The sequence below is a fragment of the Tachyglossus aculeatus genome, chromosome 4 (assembly GCF_015852505.1).
Source record: "Tachyglossus aculeatus isolate mTacAcu1 chromosome 4, mTacAcu1.pri, whole genome shotgun sequence".
NCBI classification, from domain to species: domain Eukaryota; kingdom Metazoa; phylum Chordata; class Mammalia; order Monotremata; family Tachyglossidae; genus Tachyglossus; species Tachyglossus aculeatus.
Genome location: NC_052069.1, coordinates 113,730,077 through 113,755,521, shown reverse-complemented (window position 1 = coordinate 113,755,521; position 25,445 = coordinate 113,730,077). Strand labels below are relative to the sequence as shown.

General features: G+C 48.4%; 1 protein-coding gene and 1 non-coding gene across 2 annotated transcripts in view; one reads left to right on the top strand and one right to left on the bottom strand.

Annotated features, from left to right (window-relative positions):
- The window catches only part of AIF1L (allograft inflammatory factor 1 like), a 30,944-nt gene extending 19,129 nt beyond the window's left edge, over positions 1-11,815 (top strand). Inside the window, exons 3-6 of the mRNA XM_038745264.1 lie at positions 2,981-3,047; positions 5,336-5,377; positions 8,918-9,080; positions 11,599-11,815. Of these exons, the coding sequence (XP_038601192.1) occupies positions 2,981-3,047; positions 5,336-5,377; positions 8,918-9,080; positions 11,599-11,686 (360 nt within the window). The 3' untranslated portion in view covers positions 11,687-11,815. The remainder of the gene's footprint in view (positions 1-2,980; positions 3,048-5,335; positions 5,378-8,917; positions 9,081-11,598) is intronic.
- A 3,063-nt stretch (positions 11,816-14,878) lies between these two features.
- LOC119927815 lies at positions 14,879-15,016 on the bottom strand. Its single transcript, XR_005450784.1, has one exon. It is a non-coding gene; the product is annotated as a small nucleolar RNA SNORA7 (small nucleolar RNA).
- Positions 15,017-25,445: the final 10,429 nt, after the last annotated feature.

Genomic DNA, 25,445 nt, shown 5'->3' with positions numbered 1-25,445 from the left:
TCAAATATTGCTCTCTGTTGCTAATGAGGTCTCAGAGGTATTCTGTTCTGGAATCTCAGCCTGTGTCCGTTTTCTCTATCAGCCATTGTGGAGTGTGGGTCTTTGGACATAACAGGACCGGGAGAGTGTGGCTGGATGTATGCGCACCATCACCAAAATTACCAAAACAACTCAATAATTACAATAATGGTGGTATTTGTTAAGCACTTAGTGTGTGCCAAGCACTGTTCTAAGCACTGGCTTAGAGACAAGGTAATCAGGCCAGACACAGTCCCTGTCCCACATGGGGCTCACAGTCTTCATCCCCATTTTACGGATGAGGTAGCTGAGGCACAGAGAAGCGAAGGCTTGTCTGAGGTCACACAGCAAACAAGTGGCAGAGCTGGGATTAGAACCCACGTTCTCTGACTTCCAGCCTTCCCAGGTCCTTTGACTCAACCGCTAGTCCAGCTGACAAAGTTTGGTGTCTGAGCAGGCGCCAGGAGAGGCACGCTACTGTGTTTTCAAGGGCACAAGGGATTCTCAGCGTGATGCCCACATCCATCAATGCATTCTCACAGTCCTCAAGGGTGGTCTTCAAACAGAATGGCAGGTCAGCTCTTTGACAGTCAGGAACTGCAACGAATTGGATTGTTCCCCTTTCTGCAAATGCAGTCAGGACAAGGGCCACTTTGGTCAGGTGAATACTTAGAGGATCCGCACCCGGGGCAGATTCAGAACTGGCCTTGCTTGCTCTCTCATCTCCCTACCCTGTGCCCCCAAAGACTAGCCCCTTTCAGCACTTCTGTATCGCCTCATCTTTGGGTATTCCTACCCCAACCCCATTACACTGACTTATATTTCTTTGCTTCCTCTTACCTATTATTTCATTCATTCATTCGATCGTATTTATTGAGCGCTTACTGTGTGCAGAGCATTTTAGTGTCTGTCTTCCCCATTAGATTGTTAGCTCCTTGGAGGCAAGGGTCATATCTGCCAACTCTATTGTCCTCTCCCAAGTGCTTGGCACAGCATCTGTATAGTGTTGGTTGATTAATTGAGGGTAGAGCCCTGGCACTTGCATGGAGGAGGAAGGAGGGAGAGAAAGTGGGGAAAAGAGTTTGAAAGAGAACAGCAGAAAGGAGAGGCTTCCAAGATCTCTGCAAGATGCAGAAGAGTGAGTCCCAGTGACAGAAAAATGGGCACAAAATAGGTAGGTGGGGAAGCATATTAATAAGACGAGAGCTAAAACAGCCAGCCAGAACTGGGGGCAAGGACTGTAAACTCACTGTGGGGAGGGAATGTATCTATTTATTGTTGCACTGTACTCTCCCAAGCACTTAGTACAGTGCTTTGCACACAGTGAGCTTTCAATAAACACATACAATTGAATGACGGACTGGTTAGTGGGAAGCAGCCAAGGGTTTTGCGCTTAGGTTTTCTGTCAGCACAGCCTGGGTTCTAATCCTGGCTCCACCACTTGTCTGTTGTGTGAACTGATTACCTTGTATCTGCCTCAGTGTTGAGTGCAGTGTCCAGGCATATAGTAAGCAGTTGACAAGCGCCATAAAAAAACCCCAACATAATAATAACAACAAAAACAATTGGCCCGGAAGACTAGGAAACTCTCCGCAAGGTCAAGAGTGGCTCTCTAAGCAGGGCAGTGTGTGTTTCTTCCTCAGTATTTGTGGGGAGGGCAATGGAGCTTGGGATTTTGATTCTCAGCTAGTCTTTGGGTCTCCATCTCCTTCTCAGCCAGGAAAGAGTGAGAATCCCTTGGTCTTTTGAGGGAAACCAGGACTTGGGGAGAGACACTAAAGAACATAGCAGGAACAGTCAGTCCCTAGGTGAAGTAGAACAAGAGAGAGACCCTGGCCCCCAACCCCGTGCACAAAATTGCTAAAATCCACTCTTTCCTCTCCATCCAAACTGCTACCACACTGATCGAAGCACTTATCCTACCCAGGCTTGTTTACTGAATCTGGCTCCTTGCTCACCTCCCTGTCTCTTTTCTCTTCCCACTCCAGTCCATGCTTTACTCTGCTGCACAGATCATTTTTCTATAAAAATGTTCAGTCTGTGTCTCTCCACTCCTCAGGAACCTCCAACGGTTGCTCATCCACCCCTGCATCAAACAGAAACTCCTCAATGTCGACTTTAAAGCACTCAATCACCTCGCCCCACCCTACCTCACATCAGTGATCTCCTACTAAAACCCAGTCCACACACTTTGCTTCTCTAGGCCCGCTTACTCCCTGTGTCCTGATCTAGTCTATCTCGCGGCCGACCCCTTTCCCATGTCTTCCTCCTAACCTAGAATTCCCTCCTGCTCCATATATGCCAGATCATCACTCTCCCCACCTTCAAAGTATTATTAACATCACATCTCCTCCAAGAGCCCTTCCCTGATTAAACCCTCTTTTCCCCGGCTTCCTCTCCTTTCTGCTTCTTTTATACACTTGAATCTGTGATCTTAGGGCATTCACACAGCAATTATGAACATATTTTTAAATTATTTATATTTAACGTCTATCTTCCCCTCTAGTCTGAAATCTCAAGGTGGGCAGGGAACATGTCTGCTAAGCTGTTGTAGTGTACTCTCCCAAGTCTTTAGTGTAGTGCTCTGCACATAAATACAATTGATTGATTGACTGATTGATTGACTCCCAGAGTGGCCAGAAGAGATCTGTAGCCCAGAGAAGCAGTAGAGAGGCTGTCATGATTTGAGTTGAGGTCCCTGGAGTCAGCTAGGGTGAATGAACCCTAACCCAAGGTCCCCCTGGAGCTGCCTTGGTTCTCCTGAGGCCCTGAAGACTTGGGCTGAACAGGGTCAGTCGAGCTCCAACCCCCCTGCCCAGCTCTACTTCTCTGTGGTCAGCCTGGCCAAACCAGCCTCTGCGGTCAGGGACACCGGACAGTGCCCCTCACCACCCGCCCAAACCTCTGGAATCTCCCACCTGTTCCACCTCCCACTCCATCTCACGCTTTCTCCATCTCTCAGGAGTTTCTCTGTGACCAGAAATTCAGCGATGAAGAGGACCTGGAGGAGAAGTTGGCCGCCTTCAAAGGTGAGTCGTGGGGTCAGCCTCGTCTCCCCCGCTCCTTCCCCTACCTGCAAACCCTGTGCCGTGGGAAAGCTTGGGACAAAAGACTGCAATCCTCACTCCCTCTGGACACTTGTAATATCAGAGCATTGAGATCTGCAGAGCCGGGCCCAGATCCTTCCCTTCCCACTTCGGGCTCTACTTCAGGCTCCGTGCCAGAGGGCCCCGTGGGCTTCCCAGGACAAGTGGGATGGTGGTACCTTTTCCTCTGCTCCCAAGATCTTTTGTCCCACACATGGCCCACTTCCGAACCCCCAGAGTGCTGGACCCAGCCACGGGCACCTCCTCTGCCCTCCCTTCCCCCTCCCCCTCCTTCCTCCTCTCCTCCCCCCTGCCCCCGGCCCCCAGGGCCGGCCCTGCTATTCTGCCCCTGCCCCGTTGGCTCCCGCAGCCCCTTACAATCAGCCCATTGTGCACCCTCTGAGAGGGAGAGGTTTGGAAGCCCCTGCAGAGAATGGGCATTTGTGTAGCCACACCGGGGCAGCGGGGAAGGATTTCGGGCCATTGAATCCCGGCAGCACGGGATGAAAAGAAAACACGAACATGTAGGCTGCGCTGGGGCCGGGGGGACGGCATAAAGGCCCCTCTGTTTGCCGCCCTGCCTGGCGGTTTCCAGCCGGCCGCCCCAGAAGAAGAGAAAACATATACATAGGGAGTGTATGTGGGTCAACATATAGCGAATGGGTTTGTGGAGAAATCCGCATCTGCCAGGGACGTGCAGCCCCGGCCTCTGTGGCCAGGAGTTGGAGTGACTTCTTTAAGATCCAGGGCTGATCTTCATTTTCATCTAGGCTAGGTCTCTCAGGAGCAAAAGGCACAGCGGAGCCTGTCGCTCTTAGCTCACCTAGAGGGAAAATGCAGCTCTGCCTACTCCTCCATCCTCCTCCTCTATCTGCCTCATCCTCCTCCTCTTCCTCTCCTCCTCATGCTCCTCTTCCTCCCTGTCCTCCTCCTCCTCCTCTTCCACTTTGTCCTTGTCCTCCTCCTCCTCTTCCTCTCCCTCCTCATCCTTCTTCTCCTCTTCCTCTTCCTCCTCCTCTCCAGGAAGAAGAAGCTGATCCCCACCTCCCTCCCTGCTCTTTCTTTTGTCTCCTTGATAATTGGATTTCTTTCTTTGTAGAAGCTCAGGGAGCTTATTGCAAATGTCCTCATATGCCCCCACTGTCTCTGTTTGACAGCTAGGGGAAGGTACTGTTCCCTTCTCAATGGAAAGAGCACGGGCTTGGGAGTCAGAGGTCATGGGTTCAAATCCCTGCTCCTTCACTTGTCAGCTGTGTGACTTTGGGCAAGTCACTTCACTTCTCTGTGCCTCAGTTCCCTCATCTTTAAAATGGGGATTAAGACTGTAAGCCCCACGTAGGACAATCTGATCACCTTGTATCCTCCCCAGTGCTTAGAACAGTGCTTCGCACATAGTAAGCACTTAACAAATGCCATCGTTATTATTACTATTCCCTCCATTTCACAGTGGGAGGCAGAAAACCGGAGCCCAGAGAGGTTGGGTGACATTTGCAAAGTCACACAGCATGTCGATGGTGAATAGCGATGATAAATCAGGACTCCCAGGAGCCCCACAAGGGGGTCTCTTCTCAACTGCTGCCTCTCTACTGATCCAGCCCCATTGTCTTGGCCAAACCTGGAAATACAGAATCGGGCAGCCCCAGTGGACTTGCTAAAATCAGAAAGGAACTTTAATAATAATAATTATGCTACTTGTAAGTGCTCAATAAATACGATTGATTGATTGATTGTTAAACGCTTATTATGTGCTAGACACTTTACTAAGTGCTGGGGTGGATACAAGCAAATCGGGCTGGACACAGTCCCCATCCCACATAGTGCTCACGGTCTCCATCCGCATTTTACAGATGAGGTAACCGAGGCACCGAGAAGTAAAGTTACTTGTCCAAGGCCACACGGCAGACAAGAGGAGCTGGGATTAGAAACCATGACCGTCTGACCCCCAGGCCTGTGCTCTAGCCCCTCTGCCATGCAGAACTTTCTGCTTCCCCACCTCACCCTCCCTTTCTTTCTCCGTCATGCCTTATGGCACACAGCTGGGGTGGGGGGAATCAGAATGGATAAGCTGGGGAGAGGGAGCTGCGGGAGAACCTCAGACCTTGGGCCGGGCTCCTGCCATTTGGGGACTGAGCCGTTTCTCTGTCCTCAGTCCCTCTGCCCTGAGTCCTCTCTAGGCTGATGGCTTCCTCTCCTCCTGGGAGGCTAACCCTGACTCTTGCTGTGTCTTCCAGAGAAATACGTGGAGTTTGACCTCAACAATGAAGGAGAGATTGGTGAGTACTTGATCAGAGGGCCCAGGACCTCACTGCCCTTGCAGAAAGCTGACCTAGTTGTCAGCTATAGGCTTTTCCTCAGGGGCTTTACTTCCCACCTCTCTTCTTTCTCCTCCCCTTAAAGAGCCTTAGGGAGCCATCAAGGGGCCTCTGTCTCTGTTGCTGTCTATCTCTCTGTTTCTCTCTTCATCTTTCCCTCTCTCTCTCTTTCTCTCTTCATAATAATGATGGCATTTGTTAATAATAATAATAATAATGATGGTATTTGTTGGAGAAGCAGCATGGCTCAGTGGAAAGAGCATGGGCTTTGGAGTCAGAGGTCATGGGTTCAAATCCCGGCTCTGCCAACTGCCAACTATATGACTTTGGGCAAGTCATTTAACTTCTCTGTGCCTCAGTTACCTCATCTGTAAAATGGGGATTAAAACTGTGGGACAATACTATTATTATTATTATTATGCACTTACTGTGTGCCAAGCACTGTTCTAAGCATGGGAGGATACAAGGTAATCAGGTTGTCCCTCATGGGTCTCACAGTCTTATTCCCCATTTGACAGGTGAGGTAACAGGCCCAGAGAAGTTAACTGGCTTGCCCAAAGTTACACAGCTGACAAATGGTGGAGCCGGGATTAGAACCCATGACCTGATCTCTCTGGTCTCCTCTCTGATCTCCCATCCTCCTGTCTCTCCCATCCTCCTGTCTCTCCCCACTTCCATCTATACTTCACGCTGCTGCCTGGATCATCTTTGTGCAGAAACACTCTGGGCATGTTACTCCCCTCCTCAAAACTCTCCAGTGGCTGGCTACCAATCAACCTATGCATCAGGCAAAAACTCCTCACTCTCGGCTTCAAGGCTGTCCATCACCTCGCCCCCTCCTACCTCACCTCCCTTCTCTCCTTCTCCTGCCCAGCCCGCACCCTCCGCTCCTCTGCCGCTAACCTCCTCACCGTGCCTCGTTCTCGCCTGCCCCGCCGTCGGCCCCCGGCCCACATCCTCCCCCTGGCCTGGAATGCCCTCCCTCCGCACATCCGCCAAGCTAGCTCTCCTTCTCCCTTCAAAGCCCTACTGAGAGCTCACCTCCTCCAGGAGACCTTCCCAGACTGAGCCCCCTTTTTCCTCTCCTCCTCCCCCTCCCCCCACCCTACCTCCTTCCCCTCCCCACAGCACCTGTATATATGTTTGTACAGATTTATTACTCTATTTTACTTGTACATATTTACCATTCTATTTATTTTATTTTGTTAATATGTTTTGTCTTGTTGTCTGTCTCCCCCTTCTAGACTATGAGCCCGCTGTTGGGTAAGGACTATCTCTATATGTTGCCAACTTGTTCTTGCCAAGCGCTTAGTACAGTGCTCTGCACACAATAAGAGCTCATAAAATACGATTGAGTGAATGAATGACCTCTGACTCCCAAGCCCGGGCTCTTTCCGCTGAGCCACACTGCTTCTCTAAGGGCTTACTATGCGCGAAGCACTGTTCTAAGCGTTGGATCAGTCCCCCCTCTCTCTCCTTCTGTCCCTTTTTCCCTCTCTCCCCCTCTCTCCCTCTCTCCTGTTCTCCAGCCCCTACCCCAGGTCCCTTCAGTTCTCCCTTCTGTAGCATCCCAGCCATCAGCCTGGCCTCGAACTGGGTCACGGTGCCCGGGCTGGTTAGCGATAGAGCTTATCAGGCTCTCAGTGCACCGGCCCCGGGAAGAACTGGGCAGAAAGCTCAGGAGCTGCTCCATGGGATCCTCGGCCCTTCCCCATTGCCCATCCGCCGGGCCTGATCTCCTCTGTCCTCCAGAAGAGCAGCCTTCTTCTTCCTGTCCCTGTCTCATAAGGGGTGCAAAGAGTTGACCCCTCAAAGCTTCCCCCTGAGCTTGGCAGAGAACGGCGCCCGACTGGCTCTTTGATGCCCAATCTCAGCATCCAGGGGCCTGACAGTACAGTAACTGGAAACCTCCTGGCCCCCGGCCTTGTAGCCCCTCCACCTTGCTGCCTGCCAACCCGCTGGAGGATTCTGCTGATAACACATTGTTTCACCCCAGAACAATCCGCAGGAAATTGCCTCAGACCTTGGCCGCAGAGACCCAGCTGGGGTAGGGGAGGGTGGGGAAGGGGTGGAGGGAGTACAAGCTCCAACTCTGCGGGATTTGTTTGGGCCTCCCTTGTTTTTTTGGAGTTTTATGACTTTCCTTGGTTTTATCTTCCTGCCCCATGTGGTATTTTCGGGAGCTGGCTGAGGCCCCGCATTCTCTCCCTGCCACCTGAAGCTCAGCAGCAGAAGCAACGTTCATGCCAGGAGTCTTTGCCAGTTCTCTGGATGCTCGCTGCTTCTATTTTCTGATGCAGCTACGTCTGGGGAGGGAAAGGAGCAACAGCAGCAGCAGCAGACAACAGAGAAATGGTTCCACACTGGTGGGAGTGATAGGGGACTTGGAGACGGACAAGACCTGAGAAGCAGCATGGCCTAATGGAAAGTGATTGAACCTGTGAATCAGAAGATCTGGGTCCTAATTCTGGCTCTGCTACCTGCCTGCTGAATGACCTTGGGCAAGCCATTTCACTTTTATGTGCCTCAGTTTACTTAGCTGTAAAATGAGGACTAAATACCTGTTCTCCCTCCTAGGTAGACTGTGAGTCCCATGTGGGACAGGGCTGTGTCTACCTGATTAACTTGTGTATACCCCAGAACTTACTAGTAGTAGTAGTAGTAGTAGTAGTAGTAGTAGTAGTAGTAGTAGTAGTAGCAGCAGTAGTAGTAGTAGTAGTAGTAGTAGTAGTAGTAGTAGTAATAATGGTATTTGTGAAGCATTTACTTTGTGCTAAGCACTGGGGTAGATACAAGTTAATCAGGTTGGACACAGTCCCTGTCCCACAAGAGACTCACACTCTAAATCCCCATTTTACAACTGAGGTAACTGAGGCACAGAGAAGTGAAGCGATTTGCCCAAGGTCACACAGCAGACATATGGCAGAGCCAGGTTAGAATCTAGGTCCTTCCAACTCCCAGACCTGGGCTCTATCCACTGAACCACGCCGCTTCCTGTGACTTAGAACAGTACTTGGCACGCAGTAAATGCTTAACAAACGCTATTAAAAAAAAAATCCTCAGGACAACTTCCTGTTTTCACCAGAATTCCTTGTGTTGGGGTGGGAATCAATCTCAGTGCTTAGAACAGCATATAGTGGACACTTAACAAATACCATCTAAAAAAAAAACCAGACCACAAGAAAACTCCCTGTTTTCTTCAGAATTCCCTGTGTTGGGGTGGGAATCTTCCTTAAATCCCAAACAACACTCAAGTCTGTTACTCTCAGATTCCCTCTTTCCTCTCTCCTGTCTCCAAACCTTCCACCTCTCCCAGGTGGAGATAGTTTGGGAGAGAAGTCCCCCTCCTCTTCCCTCCCCTTGTGTCCGGAGTTGGCTAGAACTGAATCCATCCCTATTCTGCCTCTTGGCATCTCCATCACCCCTTCCCGTCCGGCCCTTTCCTTTCCCTGCTGGCGAACGGTTTACACTAGCCTTGCCGGGGTGATTTCCCTCCTGTAGACCTGATGTCGCTGAAGAGGATGATGGAGAAGTTGGGAGTCCCCAAGACCCACCTGGAGATGAAGAAGATGATTTCGGAAGTGACGGGTGGCATCAGCGAGACCATCTCCTACCGAGACTTCGTCAACATGATGCTCGGGAAGCGGTCCGCTGTCCTCAAGCTGTGAGTACCGCCTGGCCGGGATTGGGAGTCCGAAGCCGATCCGCTGCCAGAGGACTACCCTTTCCGTTCTGGGTTCTCCCCCGACCTTGCAGCGGCCTACCCCCTGCCTCTCAAAGTCTCCTTTCCACTTCGCTTTCCTCGCCTCAGTGCCGTTGAAGCCACAACCTCGGGCCCAGAAGTAGCTGAAGTGGAAGACTTTTTTTTCACGTAGTATTTTTTAATCGCTTACTAAGTGCCAGCCTGGGGTAGATTCAAGATAGTTCGGACACAGTCCGTGCCCCGCATGGGGCTCACATTCCTATTTCCCATTTTATTGATGAGGTAACTGAGGCGCAGAAGTGAAGTGACTTGCCCAATGTCTCCCAGCAGACCAGGGTGTGGAGCCAGGATTAGAACCCAGGTCCTCTGACCTCTCAGGCCCATGCTTTTTCCAGTAGGCCACATCAGAGAAGCAGCGTGGCTCAGTGGAAAGAGCTTGGGCTTTGGAGTCAGAGGTCATGGGTTCAAATCCTGGCTCCACCAATTGTCAGCTGTGTGACTGGGCAAGTCACTTCACTTCTCTGTGCCTCAGTTACCTCATCTGTAAAATGGGGATTAAGACTGTGAGCTCCCCGTGGGACAAGTTTGTAACCTTGCAACCTTGTAGCCTACCCAGCACTTAGAACAGTGCTTTGCACATAGTAAGCGATTAACAAATACCAACATTATTATCAATTCCTCAGAGAATGCTGCCACTGGGGTCCTGCTAGGGAATGGCAAATATGGTACTTCAATCAATCATATTAATTGAGTACATTCTGTGTGCAGAACACTGTACTAAGTGCTTGGGAGCATACAATATAACAGAGTTGATAGGCATGTTCCCTGCCCACAATGAGCTTACAGTCTTGTCACAGTTGAGCAGGTAGGATAAGTGCAGGGACAACGACACTGTCACCAAAGTACGCACACATGTACACACACTCTCTCACACCCGCTGACCCGTGGCTGCACTAACCACCCTCTCTTGTGGACACGGTTTCTCCTCCCGCACTTCTGGGGGAGCTGCTGTGGAGACTGGGGGGCAAGGAATTGGTCCAACCCATTTCAGTTGGCACCCCTGAGCAGCTACAGCCTCTGCCGCTACTGTCTGGGCACAGGGGCAGCTGTGGATGGCATTTATGTAGCAGGCTCTCCCTCTGAAGGGGAAAGGGAAAGAGATGCCCTTGCCTCCTCCTGTGTCTGCCCTTTCCCACCCATATCCTAGCAGAGACCCCTGAAAGAGTGGATGTAAGGCCCGATCTGGTCAATCAATCAGTTGTATTTATTGAGTGCTTACCGTGTGCAGAACTCTGTACTAAGCACTTGGGAGAGTACACTATAACAGAGTTCTCTGTCCACAGCAAGCTTATAGTCTAGAGTTTACAGGCTGGTCCTTTACTATCCCTGTTTTGGGGTGATATGAGAAGCTGGGCCTTCATTTCTGCTTCATCCTCCAATGTGCCATCCTGGTTCCCAGGAGAAGGGATAGGCAGGGTGGCTGACTCGTGAAGTTCCTGCCCTTTTTTCATCCTCTTTTCTCTAAGAAATCTTTTCAGGAACACTGCTGCTCCTATAATGCTGGCTGCCGGAAGCCAGCTGCTGCTCTCCCCACTCCCACCTCCGCCCCCTACCCCGCTCTCCAGCACAAACTCTGACATGCTGGAGCCTGCCAACTCCCATCCCCACTTTGGGCTCTAGAAAATGACAGCTCAAATCTCGTGGCCAACCCTAGGGCTTCCTGCCATCCCCACACCCACCCAAAACTGGCTGGGCTTGGGCTAGGCCCACGTTACTACTAGCCTCATGGCTGGAAGGGTTCCAAGGGCTGGAGTGCCAACCTCAAACCCCACGCTCTCCTCCTCTTCGGCCTTATCCTCCTCTTCCTTCCCTTTCCCTTGCTCCCCGGGTCACGAGCACGGCAAGAGGAGCTCCCGGAGGCCAGCCCAAAGGCAGAGGCCATGGGGACCACCCTAACGGAAGCAAGAGCAGTCACGGGCCCTGGGTGTCTCTCTTTTTTAATGATATTTATCAATCGCTTACTATGAGCCAGGAACTGTTCCAAGCGCTGGGGTAGATACAAAATAATCATGTTGGACACCATCCCTGTCCCACATAGGGCAGTCTTAATCCCCATTTTATAGATGAGGTAACTGAGGCACGGAGAAGTGACTTGCCCAGGGTTACACAGCTGAAGTGGTGGACTTAGGATTGGAACCCAGATCCTCCTGACTGCCAGGCCTGTGCTCTATCCATTAGGCTGTGCTACTTCTCACACCATATCAGGGCATGGGCTTCTGCTGGTAGCACTGGTGTAGCGAGCTTGGGGGCTGGAAGTGGCGGGGCAGCGAGATGGTAACCATGTCAGCGGGCATCCTGGATTGGCCCCAGTTCGGCCCAGCAGCAGCATCCACCCTGGGGTGGAGGAAGGGACTGGGACAGCGACTAAAGGACTTGCCCAAACTTATTCTTGTGCTTGTGTTTTCTCCTTTCCTCCCAGCGTCATGATGTTCGAAGGGAAAGCCAACGAGAGCAGCCCGAGGCCGAGAGGCCCCCCGCCCGAGAGAGACATTGCCAGCCTGCCCTGAGGACCCTTCCCCGCCTGCCTCGCTCCCAGGCGCTGGCTGGGTTTCCGATCTCATTGTGATTTTGCTTGTTTGTTTGGGTCTGGCCTTTTTTTTTGTTCTTTTTTTTTTGTTTTAAACTTTGGACAGTTATCAGGATTTTTTCTCTTAAAGCACAAAGGAATCTGCCTTAGGCTGGCAGGGTTGGGGAGGTCTGGCTGATTGAAACCAGGGGAGAGAGCTGCAACAGCCCCAGCCTCCAGAGGGGAAGTGGGTGAGGGTGGGAGGGGTTCTGACTCTGATCATCCGAAAGGTTTTCCTCTGGGATTTCTGGGATCTTCCTGCCCCTCCCTGGGACTGACTGCTGCCTCCAGTCTGGCAGGAGGTTGTCTGCCCCAATAAGACCACTGAGATAATCTAGTAGGAGAGGACATGACCGTCATGATTCTGGGGTCCCACCCCTGGCTCTGCAAGCTACTTCCCGAATAGTTTGAGCCACCTAGCCTCCTCCACACCCCAGGCCTGTACTTTGGGGGTCTCCAACCGAGTCGTGTGGCTGACCCCTAGCTTCCAGGCCCCCGGGAGAGCGTGTTCTTCTCTGTTAAAAAGAACAAAGGGCCCAGATGAAAGCCTGAGGCCACAGGGGGCTAATACACAGTTCTCCTATCCACCGGGCTCTACCTGATGATCCTGAATGAACCAAGATACCAGTGCTTATGCCAGTCTGCTATCTGCTCCAATTCCACTGGACCACCCTGCCTGGCCTGACCCCCGAGCAGGCAAATACTTGGATGGCAAAAAGGTCCAGCCAGCTACCCCAAAGCCCCTTGCCAGCTCCAGGTTCCCCTCAACATCCCGTCTGCGGTCCAGAACAGAGCCTGAAGCCCAAGCGTTCACCTTGCCTATCAAACTGCCAGAAGGGTGCCAGGATGGGAGGAAGGAGGGTTGGGGGCCCAGAAATTGATGTCCAGGTGATCTGACCTGGCCAGAGAGCCCTTCCTTTGGACACGGCCATCCTTCTAAGCCAGGACCGTTCTCAAAGGCTGAGGCCCACCATCAGGCCTGACTTGTTCCCAACCTAGCATTGGAAGAAGCTGGTGGGATTGGGTGGGTTACCATCTCTTCTGAGGGCTGGAAGAGGCTATTGAGGGGCTGCCAGCAGAGCCCAGGGAAAAATAGAAGTATCCTTGAGGCTTGTGTGTATCCAAATATTAGAAGAGTTATCCTTCTGCTCCAAGATAACCTGCAGGTGGTGAAACAGCTTCCATAACTGTGGTGACTGAGAGAAAATCTCTTTGCACACTTTGTCCAAGCAGTGGTTCAGTAGTGCACCTTTTCTGGCAAAATTTACCTCCACCAACCACCTCTCTTCTTCCCTTTTTTCCCCTCCCTTGCTCCTCTATAGCTCCCCACTCCATACCCACTGACATCCCTTTAAAGCTTTCATTCCTTCTGCCTTACTGCAGACCAGACAGGAGTTTCAGGCCTTAAACCTCACCCCTCTTGTTTCAGAAGAGTGAGCTCAGCTCAGCTTCACCCAAACTCGAAGAGGATTGACCACAGCATCCATGGCGTCAAGGGACTGGGCCTCGATTTCTCAGCCATTTGCCACCTTCTGTCTTTTGTTTGTTTGTTTTGTGGGTTTTTTTATTTATGGTATTTGTTAAGCGCTTACTATGTGCTAGGAACTGTACTAAGCACTGGGGTAGATACTAATCAAGTTGGACACAGTTTCTGTCCCACATGGGGCTCACAGTCTTAATCTCCATTTTAGAGATGAGGTAACTGAGACACAGAGAAGTTAAGTGACTTGTCAAAGGTCACATAGCAGGCAAGTGGTAGAGCCAGGATAAAAGCACAAGTCCCTCTGATTTCCAGGCCTGTCATCTATCAATTAGGCAACAACGCTTCTCCTCGTTAGAGTGAAAGGACACGGAAGAGACAGAGAAGACCCAGAAGAACCGCAGGGAAATTCTTCTCCAGCACAAGAGCTGGTGAGGAAGTTCAGAGCCTAGTGGCAAACTTCTCCTTGGCCCCACAGAGGTGAGTCAGGATCAGCGTTAAGAGCAGATTGTTGGTTAGGAGATTCATTCAGCGAACTCCAGGCTCTACTTCAGGACTTTACAACATAGGTCCTTCAGACTCCAAGATGGACCGACTAGCCAGGCTGAAACTGCTGAAGTTCTCCTTCCTGAAGCAGGCCATATCCATCCCCAGGGGCTGCGCTGAGGACTCTTGGCGTGGTGAAATTAGCTTGGGGCTGAGGAACCATGTTGGAAGGCAGCCAGGAACGGCTGTCGAGGGGACAGCTGCATTTGTGACGCCACACTGCTGGGAGTGGCGGAGGGGGCAGCAGGGCTTCAGCAGTGCCAGAATGGGCATCTGCTTGGGCATCGCCCCCCGAGGGGTGTGACTTGGCCAGATCTGGGAATGAGTCCGGAAGCGATGCTGGCCACAGAGGGGTGTAGGGTGCAGAGAAAGGCTGCTGGCACATAGCCCAGAAGGACTCGGAAGCCAACGGGCACGGTTGGGTTCGTCAGGGTTGACTGAGTGGGGGATCGGGAATCTTCGGGTCTGCTCCCCTGGTGAAATTCAAATCTCAAAATATTCCCTTAACCAACCTCGCCCAACTTCCTGCCATTTTCTCGGACTTTCGCAGGGCCTGGGCTTGTGTGTCAGTGGCCCCCTGGCAACTGAGCATTTTGCAGCCGGTTCAGGATCGCCACTCCTTAAACGCCCCCCACTCCACAAGGTGAAGCAGAGAGGCTTTGGCCTGGGAAGGGTCCAGTTTAAGGAGAGAAATTAACGGAATGGCAGGTAGTTCCCTGCCTGGGCCTGGGAAATGCCTGCCTCCCTAAGACTGCCAAACATGTGCGCTGGTAGGCGTTGGGGAGAAGGGGTTTGGAGCTACCCCTGGGTGCTCTGATGTTGACAGGAGGAATAGGATGTCCAATCTTGACCCCTACAAAGTGGCAGCCCCTGCCCACTTTTTGTCTTGTTATATGCTGTCGGGTTGTTTCTGATCTATAGCGACTCCATGGACACATCTGTCCCAGAATGCCCCACTCTCCATCTGCGATCGTTCTGGTAGCTTATCCAGAGAGTTTTCTTGGTAAAAATGCAGAAATGGTTCACCATGCCTTCTTCCATGCAGTCAACTTGAGTCTCTGCCCTCAACTCTCTCATGTTGCTGCTGCCCACGACCGGTGACTTTTGACTTGTAGCAGATTGCCTTCCACTCACTAGCCACTACCCAAGCTAGGAATGGAATGGGTAGGCCTCTGTTTGACTCTCCCTCTCCTAGTTAAGACTGGTAGAGGACTGGAAACTCTCCAGGTACGACCCTGAGAGGGGGCTGCCCACTTCACCCATCCCTTAAATTAGCTTTGACGCGAGCCTGACTTTGCCCCTCTGCCCCTCTTCCTCTGAAATGGGTTCAGGTGCTTAGTGAGGGTTGAAGCTTAGCAGTCCAGGCCGCTCAGCTCAAAAGAAGGAGGAGGATCTGGGATCAGCTCTGCAGGGCAGGGATCGGTCGTCTTCCAACTTTCCGAAGAGACTTGAAGCGGAACGCTCTCCAGCCAGGCCCGAGCCCCCAAGGAGAAGAAGAGGGATGTGATTTCCATGCCACCCGTCGACAATTCCAGAAGGAGCCGAGAAGTGAGGTTCAGCTCGGCGACTGACCCTGATAGGGGAGTTTGTCCCGCAGGCCCAATCAACTTCATGTGGGGTTCAGATTCCACAATTCGGGGGACTTATTTGGGACTCTTAAGGTGTGCATCTAGTCAGTCGTATCCAGGCTTTAGATCCCAGTCGAGTGACTTGGGAGAGCTGTCTCTTGGCGCTGGGCTTGTTCTGCTTTCCCTTTCCTGTCTTGTACCCAGCCCTTTCAGATGTGCTGCCTCCCCACTTTTCTTTTCAGAAAATCAAATCTGATCTGGAAGAAGATTGCTCAGGCCCACCCCTGTGAGGGTGAAGGGGGCACTCAGCCAAACAACCTGAAAATAAATCAGATTAAATGAGAGATGCCTCGGGGTATTTGTGGGTTTCGGGGTCTTAGCAGGTGCAGTGTAAGAATCGACAGTGGACACAGCACAATCTCAATTACTTGGGGAATACAGTGCAGGCTGAGGCCCAGACACTGACCTCGAGGAGACCCCGGGGCCCGATCTGCAGCCTACAAGATCGGTGGTTATCAGTGGTATTTATTGAGCGCTTACTACATACAGATCACTGTACTAAGTGCCTGGGAGAGTACAGAGCCACTGAAAGGCCCCCTAAAGCAGTTTACAGAGAACACAGAAGCAGTGTGGCTCAGTGGAAAGAGCTCATGCTTTGGAGATCATGGGCTCAAATCCTGCCTCCGCCAATTGTCAGCTGTGTGACTTTGGGCAAGTCACTTCACTTATCTGGGCCTCAGTTACCTCATCTGTAAAATGGGGATTAAGATTGTGAGCCCCACGTGGGACAACCTGGTCACCTTGTAACCTCCCCAGCGCTTAGAACAGTGCTTTGCACATAGTAAGTGCTTAATAAATGCCATCATTATTATTATTATTAACCGCGTACTCATTTAAGCTTGTTGTGGGCCAGGAATATGTCTATTATTATATCATACTCTCCCAAGCACTTAGTAAAGTGATTTGCTCATAGTAAGCACTCAAAAAATGTGATTAAATGAATGAATGAATTAAACCCAGGCAAATGGTAAAGAACTCTGATTTAATTTATTTTAGTCCTTGTAGATTCGTTCATTCATTCATTCAATCGTATTTATTGAGCACTTACTGTGTGCAGAGCACTGTACTAAGCGCTTGGGAAGTACAAGTCGGCAATGTATAGAGACAGTCCCTACCCAACAACAGGCTCACAGTCTAGAAGGGGGAGACAGACAACAAAACAAAACATGGAGACAGGTGTCAAAATCGTCTAAATAAATAGAATTATAGCTATATGCACATCATTAACAAAATAAATCGAATAGTAAATATGTGGAGGAGACCTACTGGAAAGAGCACAGGCCTGGGAACCAGAGGACCTGGGGCCTAATCCGGGCTCCGGTACTTGGCTGCTGAAGGACCTTGGACGAGTCATTTAACTTCTCTGTCTTTTGGTTTCCTCATCTGTAAAATGGAGATCCTCCCTCCTACATGGACTCTGTGTCTCAAGTTGGACAAGGACTAGGTCCGACCTGATTGACTTGTATCTATCACAGTGCTTAGAGCAGAGCTTGACACCTAATAAGTGCTCAGCAAATCCCACAATTATTATTATTCCGCTTGTACTTATTCGCAAAGCTACCTAGTTACTTTCAGAAGGGGGAAATCCTGAGGGAGATTAGAAAGGATTTTGACGCAGGGTCCGATTTGTTGAAATCCCTTGAGTGAGAAGCCAGCGGAGTCCTTCACCAATCCGGACACTCAAAAGGAGAAACTGAGATGTGGAATCTGACCAGTAGCCCAAAAGGACCCCTGCCTTTGAAGGATTGTAAAACTCTGATTACACGTTTGCTAACAAACACTTTTTAAAATCAGGGATGCAACTGAAAAGAATGTACATTCGAATAGGGATTTTAAACCACAATTCAAGATTTATCATCATCATCAGTGGTATTTATTGAGCTCTTACGTGTGCAGAGCACTGTCCTAAATGCTTGGGAGAGTACAACATAACTCTGTTGGTAGACACATTCTCTAACCACAGCGAGCTTTCAGTCTAGAGGGGGAGATAGACATGAATATAAATAAATAATTTTATAATATGTAATTTATAGATAAGTACGTAAATCCTGTAGGAATTTACACCAGAAAACCCCAAAATAGATCATGAATATAAATAAATAATTTTATAATATGTTGCCAATTTGTACTTCCCAAGCGCTTAGTACAGTGCTCTGCACATAGTAAGCGCTCAATAAATACTATTGATGATGATGATGATGATGATAATATGTAATTTACAGATATGTACATAAATCCTGTGGGAATTTACACCAGAAAACCCCAAAATAGATCATCGAGCTCCACTTCCCTGGCCTATCTTTTCCTCAGTTTAAGAAGGGGATAGAACTTCTCACCTATGAGGATCCTGGTCCACAGAGCTGGAAAATAATAATAATGTTGGCATTTGTTAAGCACTTACTATGTGCCAACCACTCTTCTAAGCACTGGGGTAGATTTAAGGTCATCAGGTTGTCCCATGGGGGGCTCACAGTCTTCATCCCCATTTTACAGATGAGGTAACAGGCCCAGAGAAGTTAAGTGACTTGCCCAAGTTTACACAGCTGACAAGCGGCAGAGCCGGGATTAGAACCCATGACCTCTGACTCCCAAGCCTGTATTCTTCCCACTAAGCCACACTGCTTTTCTATGAAATGCCACCTCACTCCACCAGCCCTAGGAAAAAAGAGATTTTTTTCCCTCCCCTATTCATTCATTCAGTCATATTTATTGAGCACTTACTGTGTGCAGAGCACTGTACTAAGCACTTGGGAAGCACAAGTTAGCAACACATAGAGAGGGCCCCTACCCAACAACAGGCTCACAGTCTTGAAATTCCTCTCAAGACAACTCTGGGGATTTAACTCTGTCCTGGGCCATCCATTCATTCATTCAATCAATCAATCGTATTTATTGAGCGCTTACTGTGTACAGAGCACTATACCAAGTGCTTGGGAGAATACGATACAAAGCCATTCCTTATTGCGGTGCAAAGAGGTATCAGATCAATCCCTTTTTTCCTGGGCAATGTAGTTCCACCTTTTTATCTCTGCAATTCATTTGCCAACTTTCAAGAGGATCTTTGGATCATCATCACCATCAATCATATTTATTGAGCGCTTACTATGTGCAGAGCACTGTACTAAGTGCTTGGGAAGTACAAACTGGCAACATATAGAGACAGTCCTTACCCAACAGTGGGCTCACAGTCTAAAAGGGGGAGACAGAGAACAAAACCAAACATACTAACAAAATAAAATAAATAGAATAGATATGTACAAGTAAAATAAATAAATAAATAAATAAATAAATAGAGTAATAAATATGTACAAACATACACATACAGATCTCACCAAAGACTGACCGTTATACAGCACAATCTATAGCAGGTCAGGTGAGATCTCTAAGGAGCTGGAAGATCCGCGCAACACATGTGCTAAAGTAATACATATTTATTCCCAGCACTTAGAACAGTGTCCAGCGCTTAGAACAGTGCTCTAGGGCTTAGAACAGTGCTTTGCACATAGTAAGTGCCTAATAAATGCCATTATTATTATTATTCATTCAATCGTATTTATTGAGCGCTTACTGTGTGCAGAGCACTTTATTATTCCCAGCGCTTAGAACAGTGCCCAGCGCTTAGAACAGTGCTCCAGTGCTTAGAACAGTGCTTTGCACATAGTAAGTGCTTAATAAATGCCATTATTATTATTATTCATTCAATCGTATTTATTGAGCGCTTACTGTGTGCAGAGCACTGTACTATTCCCAGCGCTTAGAACAGTGCCCAGCACTTAGAACAGTGCTTTACACATAGTAAGTGCTTAATAAATGCCATTATTATTATTATTCATTCAATCATATTTATTGAGCGCTTACTGTGTGCAGAGCACTGTACTAAGCGCTTGGGAAGTGCAAGTTGGCAACATATAGAGATGGTCCCTCCCCAACAATGGGCTTACAGTCTTTCCCTCTGGTTGTGAACTATGTACAACAGGGAGGGTATCCAATCTTCTATCCAGCTGCTGCCCATTCACTTATTCATTCAATCGTATTTATTGAGTACTTACTGTGTGCAGAACACTTTACTAAGCGCTTGGGAGAGTACAATATAACAATAAACAGACACATTCACTGCCCACAGTGAGTTTACAATAATAATAATAATAATAATGATGGCATTTATTAAGCGCTTACAATGTGCAAAGCAGAGGAGGAGACAGATATTAATATAAATAAATAAATTACGGATATGTACGTAAGTGCAGTGGGGCTGGGAAGGAGGAAAAACAAAGGGAGCAAGTCAGGGCAACATAAAAGGGAGTGGAAGAAGAGGGAAGGAAGTCAGGGAAGGCTTCCTGGAGGAGATGCGCCTTCAATAAGGCTTTGAAGGGTTGGGGGAAGTAATGGTCTGTTGGATTTGGGGAGGGAGGGCGTTCCAGGCTACAGGCAGGATGTGGGCAAGAGGTTGGCGGAGAGATAAACAAGATTGAGGTGTAGTGAAAAGATCAGCATTAGAGGAACAAATTGTGAGGGCTGGGTAGTAGTAGAACAGTACCAGGTGATGGAGGAGGAGCAAGGTGATCGACCGCTTTAAAGCCAATGGTGAGGAGTTTCTCTTTGCAGTGGAGGTGGATGGGCAACCACTGGAGTTTCTCAAGGAGTGGAGAAACCTGGCCTGAACATTTCTGTAGAAAAATGATCTGGGCCAGTTCAGAACTCAACTTCTATATTCTCAACTTCAAGACCCACAGCTCAGGTTTCATTCACATGGAAAAACAGCGGAGCTTTCGTTTGTTTTTTAAACATCTCCCGGGTGCCCTCTCACTAGGGTGATCACTGACGGCACTCTGGCGTTAGGACCATCCTGATGTCCTACACGTTACACCGGACATGTTGAGGGCGTACACACTACTTTGTGGAAGAATGCTGAGTTCTTCTGACCCTACAACTCTTCTTCAGGGGACTCCCCAGATCTCTCTCTTCATTTGCTGTATTTCATTTCCCCCTCTCCATCCCCCCATCTTACCTCCTTCCCTTCCCCACAGCACCTGTATATATGTTTGTACATATTTATCACTCTATTTATTTTACTTGTACATAGCTATTCTATTTATTTTATTTTGTTAGTATGTTTGGTTTTGTTCTCTGTCTCCCCCTTTTAGACTGTGAGCCCACTGTTGGGTAGGGACTGTCTCTATGTAAGCACTTAGTACAATGCTTTGCACACAGTAAGCGCTCAATAAATACGATTGATTGATTGATTGATTGATTGCAGTGCCATCTTAATCCCCCCCAAGACCCACATGAATACGGACACCATTTCCAAGCTGTGAAACTCCATGGCGGAAGCTGTGGAGGAAGCTGGGTGGGCAATGAAAATGAAAATACCAGATGTAAAGGCAATCAGTTGCCTAATCCATACTGGACAGGAGACAGACCATTTGTAAACTGGACAGTCCGCTACAAAGCCAGGCAACTGACCCATCTCTCACACTCCTCCCTTCCGGATGCCATAATCAATCAATCGTATTTATTGAGTGCTTACTGTGTGCAGAGCACTGTACTAAGCGCTTGGGAAGTACAAGTTGGCAACATATAGAGACAGTCCCTACCCAACAGTGGGCTCACAGTCTAAAAAGGGTCAGGGACAGTCAGGTGTCTGAGGAGCATACATGCTACTGGGAGCTCGGGACCAGATTCCTGGGTTACCTAGTTTCTAGACAAATGTGGGGTGAACATCAGAATAATTGGAGTATCATGTGCATCGTGATGTTTGCCTCTTCAGCACTTAGAACACATAGTAAGCGCTTAATAAATGCCATCATTATTATTATTATCACGGGTTAATGCCAAAATGTCAATGTAGAAATCCAAATCTCTTACCACCCAAGTGACTCAAAGCAAAGTTGGCAATGGCGTTGTGAGGAGCCCACTATTTCCCCCACCTCTATCTCTCTGGCTTCTCTTTTGCTTTCCTTCTTCTGCATGTCTTCTGTCCTCTTCCTTTCGCCCTTCTGCCATCCTTCTCCTCCTCGTTATCAACGGCATTTATTGAGCGCTTACTGTATGCAGAGCACTGTACTAAGTGCTTGAAAGAGTACAATACAACGGAGTTGGCAGATATGTTCCCTGCCCACAGTGAGTCGAGAGACATGAATATAAATAATTTCTAATACATATCCCACTGTTGGGTAGGGACTGCCTCTATATGTTGCCAGCTTGTACTTCCCAAGCGCTTAGTACAGTGCTCTGCACACAGTAAGTGCTCAATAAATACGATTGATTGATTGATTGATATAGTTTATAGATATGTGCATAGGTGGTGTGGGGTGAATATCGAATACCCAAAGGTCACAGATCCAAGGGCACTGATGACGCAGAAGAGAGACGGAGCCGGGGAAAAGAGGGCTTAATTCGGGAAGGCCTCTTAGAGGAGATGTTACCTTAATTAATGTTTTGAAGGTGGGGAGAATGAGTGGTGGTCTGGGGCATATGGAAGTGGAGGGAGTTTCAGGCTAAGGAGAAGATGTGGAGAAGGGGTCAGCGGTAAGATCAATCAATCAATCGTATTTATTGAGCACTTACTGTGTGCAGAGCACTGTACTAAGCGCTTGGGAAGTACAAGTTGGAACATATAGAGACAGTCCCTACCCAACAGTGGGCTCACAGTCTAAAAGGGGGAGACAAGAGAACAAAACAAAACATATTAACAAAATAAAATAAATAGAATAGATATGTACAAGTAAAATAAATAAATAAATAAATAGAGTAATAAATATGTACAAACATATATACATATATACAGGTGCTGTGGGGAAGCGAAGGAGGTAAGATGGGGGGATGGAGAGGGGGACGAGGGGGAGAGGAAGGAAGAGAGCAGGCACAGTGAGTAATCTGGTGCTAGAGGAGCAAAGTGTGTGGGCTGGGCTTTGGTAAATCAGTGAGGTAAGATAGGAGAGGGCTAGCTGACTGACTGCTTTAAAGTCAAAGGTGAGGAATTTCTATTTGATATGGAGATGGTTGGGCAAACGCTGCAAAGAGGAGTGGAAAGACAGGGTGGACTCAACATTTTATTAGAAGAATAATCCCTGCAGCAGACTGGAGTGGGGGGGACACAGGAGGCAGGGAGGTCAGCAAGGAGGCAGAGCAGAAGTTGAGGGGGCTAGGATAAGTTCTGCCACCAGCGTAATAGTTTGGATGGAGAAGAAAAGGTGGGGTTTTAGCAACGTTCTTAAGGCAACACTGACAGAATTTGGTAACAGATTGAATATGGGCATTGTATGAAAGAGATGAGCCAAGAACAACACCAAGGTTATGGGCTTGTGTAATAGGGAGGATGATGGTATTGTTTGCAATGCTGGGAAAGATAAAGGGAGGACAGGGTTTGAATGGGAAGATAAGGGGCTCTATTTGGGGTATATTTAGTTTAAGGTGTGGGCAGGATAATCAGGTAGAGATAATAATAATAATAATAATGGCATTTATTAAGCGTTTACTATGTGCAAAGCACTGTTCTAAGCCCTGGGGAATTTACAAGGTGATCAGGTTGTCCCACCTGGGGCTCACAGTCTTAATCCCCATTTTACAGAGGAGGTAACTGAGGCCCAGAGAAATGAAGTGACTTGCCCAAAGTCACACAGCTGACCAGTGGCAGAGCCGGGATTTGAACCGATGATCTCTGACTTCAAAGCCCGGGCTCTTCCCGCTGAGCCACGGGATGGGGATTAAAACTGTGAGCCCCCCTTGGGACAACCTGATCACTTTGTATCCCCCCCAGCGCTTAGAACAGTGCTTTGCACATAGTAGGCACTTAACAAATGCCAACATTATTATTATTATTACAGTTAGCGCTTGGGAGAGTAGAGAGAATGAGCAGATACGGCTCCTGCCCATAACAAGCTTACAGTTTAGAGGACTAGGGCCTGTGGGGAGTCTTGGGTTGCTGTTCTGTAAATTTGGGCCCAGGGTTGATAAATCTACACTCATTCAGGTAGAAAATAATGGAATCTTAATTTCTGTCTCCCCCTCTGGGGTCTAAGCACGTTCCAGGCAGGGGTAAGTGTCTGCTAATTCTCTTATACTGTACTCTCCCAAGCACTTAGTAAGTGCTCAGCAAATACCATTGATTGATCGCTTTTTTGTTTCGTTTTGTTTTGATGATGATGATGGTGATGGTGTTTATTAAGTGCTTACTATGTGCAAAGCACTGTTCTAAGTGCTGGGGAGGATACAAGGGAATCAGGTTGTCCCGCAGGGGGCTCACAGTCTTAATCCCCATTTTACAGATGAGGTAACTGAGGCGCAGAGAAGTGAAGTGACTTGCCCAAAGTCACACAGCTGACAAGGGGCAGAGCCGGGATTTGAACCCACGACCTCTGACTCCGAAGCCCGGGCTCTTTCCACTGAGCTGATCTCTACAGGGACAAGCCAGGCTGGCTCACTTTTGGTGGTTGAAATGAGGCTTGGAACCAGGTCACTGTGGGCAGGGAAGGTGTCTGTTTATTCTTATATTGTACTTTCCCAAGTGCTTAGTACAGTGCTATGCTCATAGTAAACACTCAATAAATGCAATGAAATGAATGAGTGAAAGTTGGCCCCAGAGACGGGCAGGGAATGTGAATGTGTCTGTTTATTGTTACAGTGTACTCTCCCAGGTGCTTAGTACAGTGCTTGGCTCATAGTAAGTGCTCAATAAATAATAATAATAATGACGATGGCATTTGTTAAGCACTAACTATGTGCCAAGCACTGTTCTAAGTGCTGGGGGTTTGGGAATACAAGGTAATCAGGTTGTCCCATGTGGGACGCATAGTCTTAATCCCCATTTTCCAGATGAGTAACTGAGGCCCAGAGAAGTGAAGTGACATGCCCAAGGTCACACAGCTGACAAGTGGCGGAGCCGGGATTAGAACCCACGACCTCTGACTCCCAAGCCCGGGCTTCTTCCACTGAACCCCGCTGCTTCTTGTGATTTATGGGTCGGGACTGTCTCTTTATGTCGCCGACTTGCACTTCCCAAGCGCTTAGTACAGTGCTCTGCACACAGTAAGGGCTCAATAAATACGATGGAATGAATTTATTAAATAAATGAATGAGAGTTGGCCCCAGAGATGGGCACGGAATATGAATGTTTATTGCTATAGTGTACTCTCCCAGGCGCTTATTACAGAGCTCTGCACACAGTAAGAGCTCTGTGTATATATATTTGTACAGATTTATTACTCTGTTTTACTTGTACACATTTACTATTCCATTTATTTTGTTAACGATGTGCACAGAGCTTTAATTCTATTTGTTCTGACGATTTTTGACCCCGTTTCCATGTTTTGTTTTGTTGTCTGTCTCCCCCTTCTAGACTGTGAGCCTGTTGTTGGGTAGGGACCATCTCTATACGTTGCCGACTCGTATTTACCAAGCACTTAGTACAGTGCTCTGCACACAGTAAGTGCTCAATAAATACGATGGGATGAATGAATTAAGCGAATGAAAGTTGGCCCCAGAGATGGGCAGGGAATATGAATGTGTCTATTGTTATAGTGTACTCTCCCAGGCGCTTAGTACAGTGCTCTGCACACAGTACTCGCTCAATAATTACGATGGATTGAATGAATTAAATAAATGAGTGAAAGTTGGCCCCAGAGATGGGCAGGGAATGTGAATGTGTCTGTTTACTGTTATAGTGAACTCTCCCAGGTGCTTAGTACAGTGCTCTGCACACAGTATGTGCTCAATAAATACAATGGAATGAACGAATCAAATAAATGAAAGTTGGCCCCAGAGATGGGCAGGGAATATGAATGTGTCTGTTTACTGCTATAGTGAACTCTCCCAGGCGCTTAGTACAGAGCTCTGCACACTGTGAGCGCTCAATAAATACAACTGCATGAATGAATGGTGGACACATTTTCTTTTAACATTCAAATTCCCAAAGAAGAAAGCAACTAAACACAGCACCTGTATATATGTATGTACATATTTATCACTCTACTTATTTATTTATTTTATTTGTACATATTTATTCTATTTCTTTTATTTTGTTAATATGTTTTGTCTTGTTCTCTGTC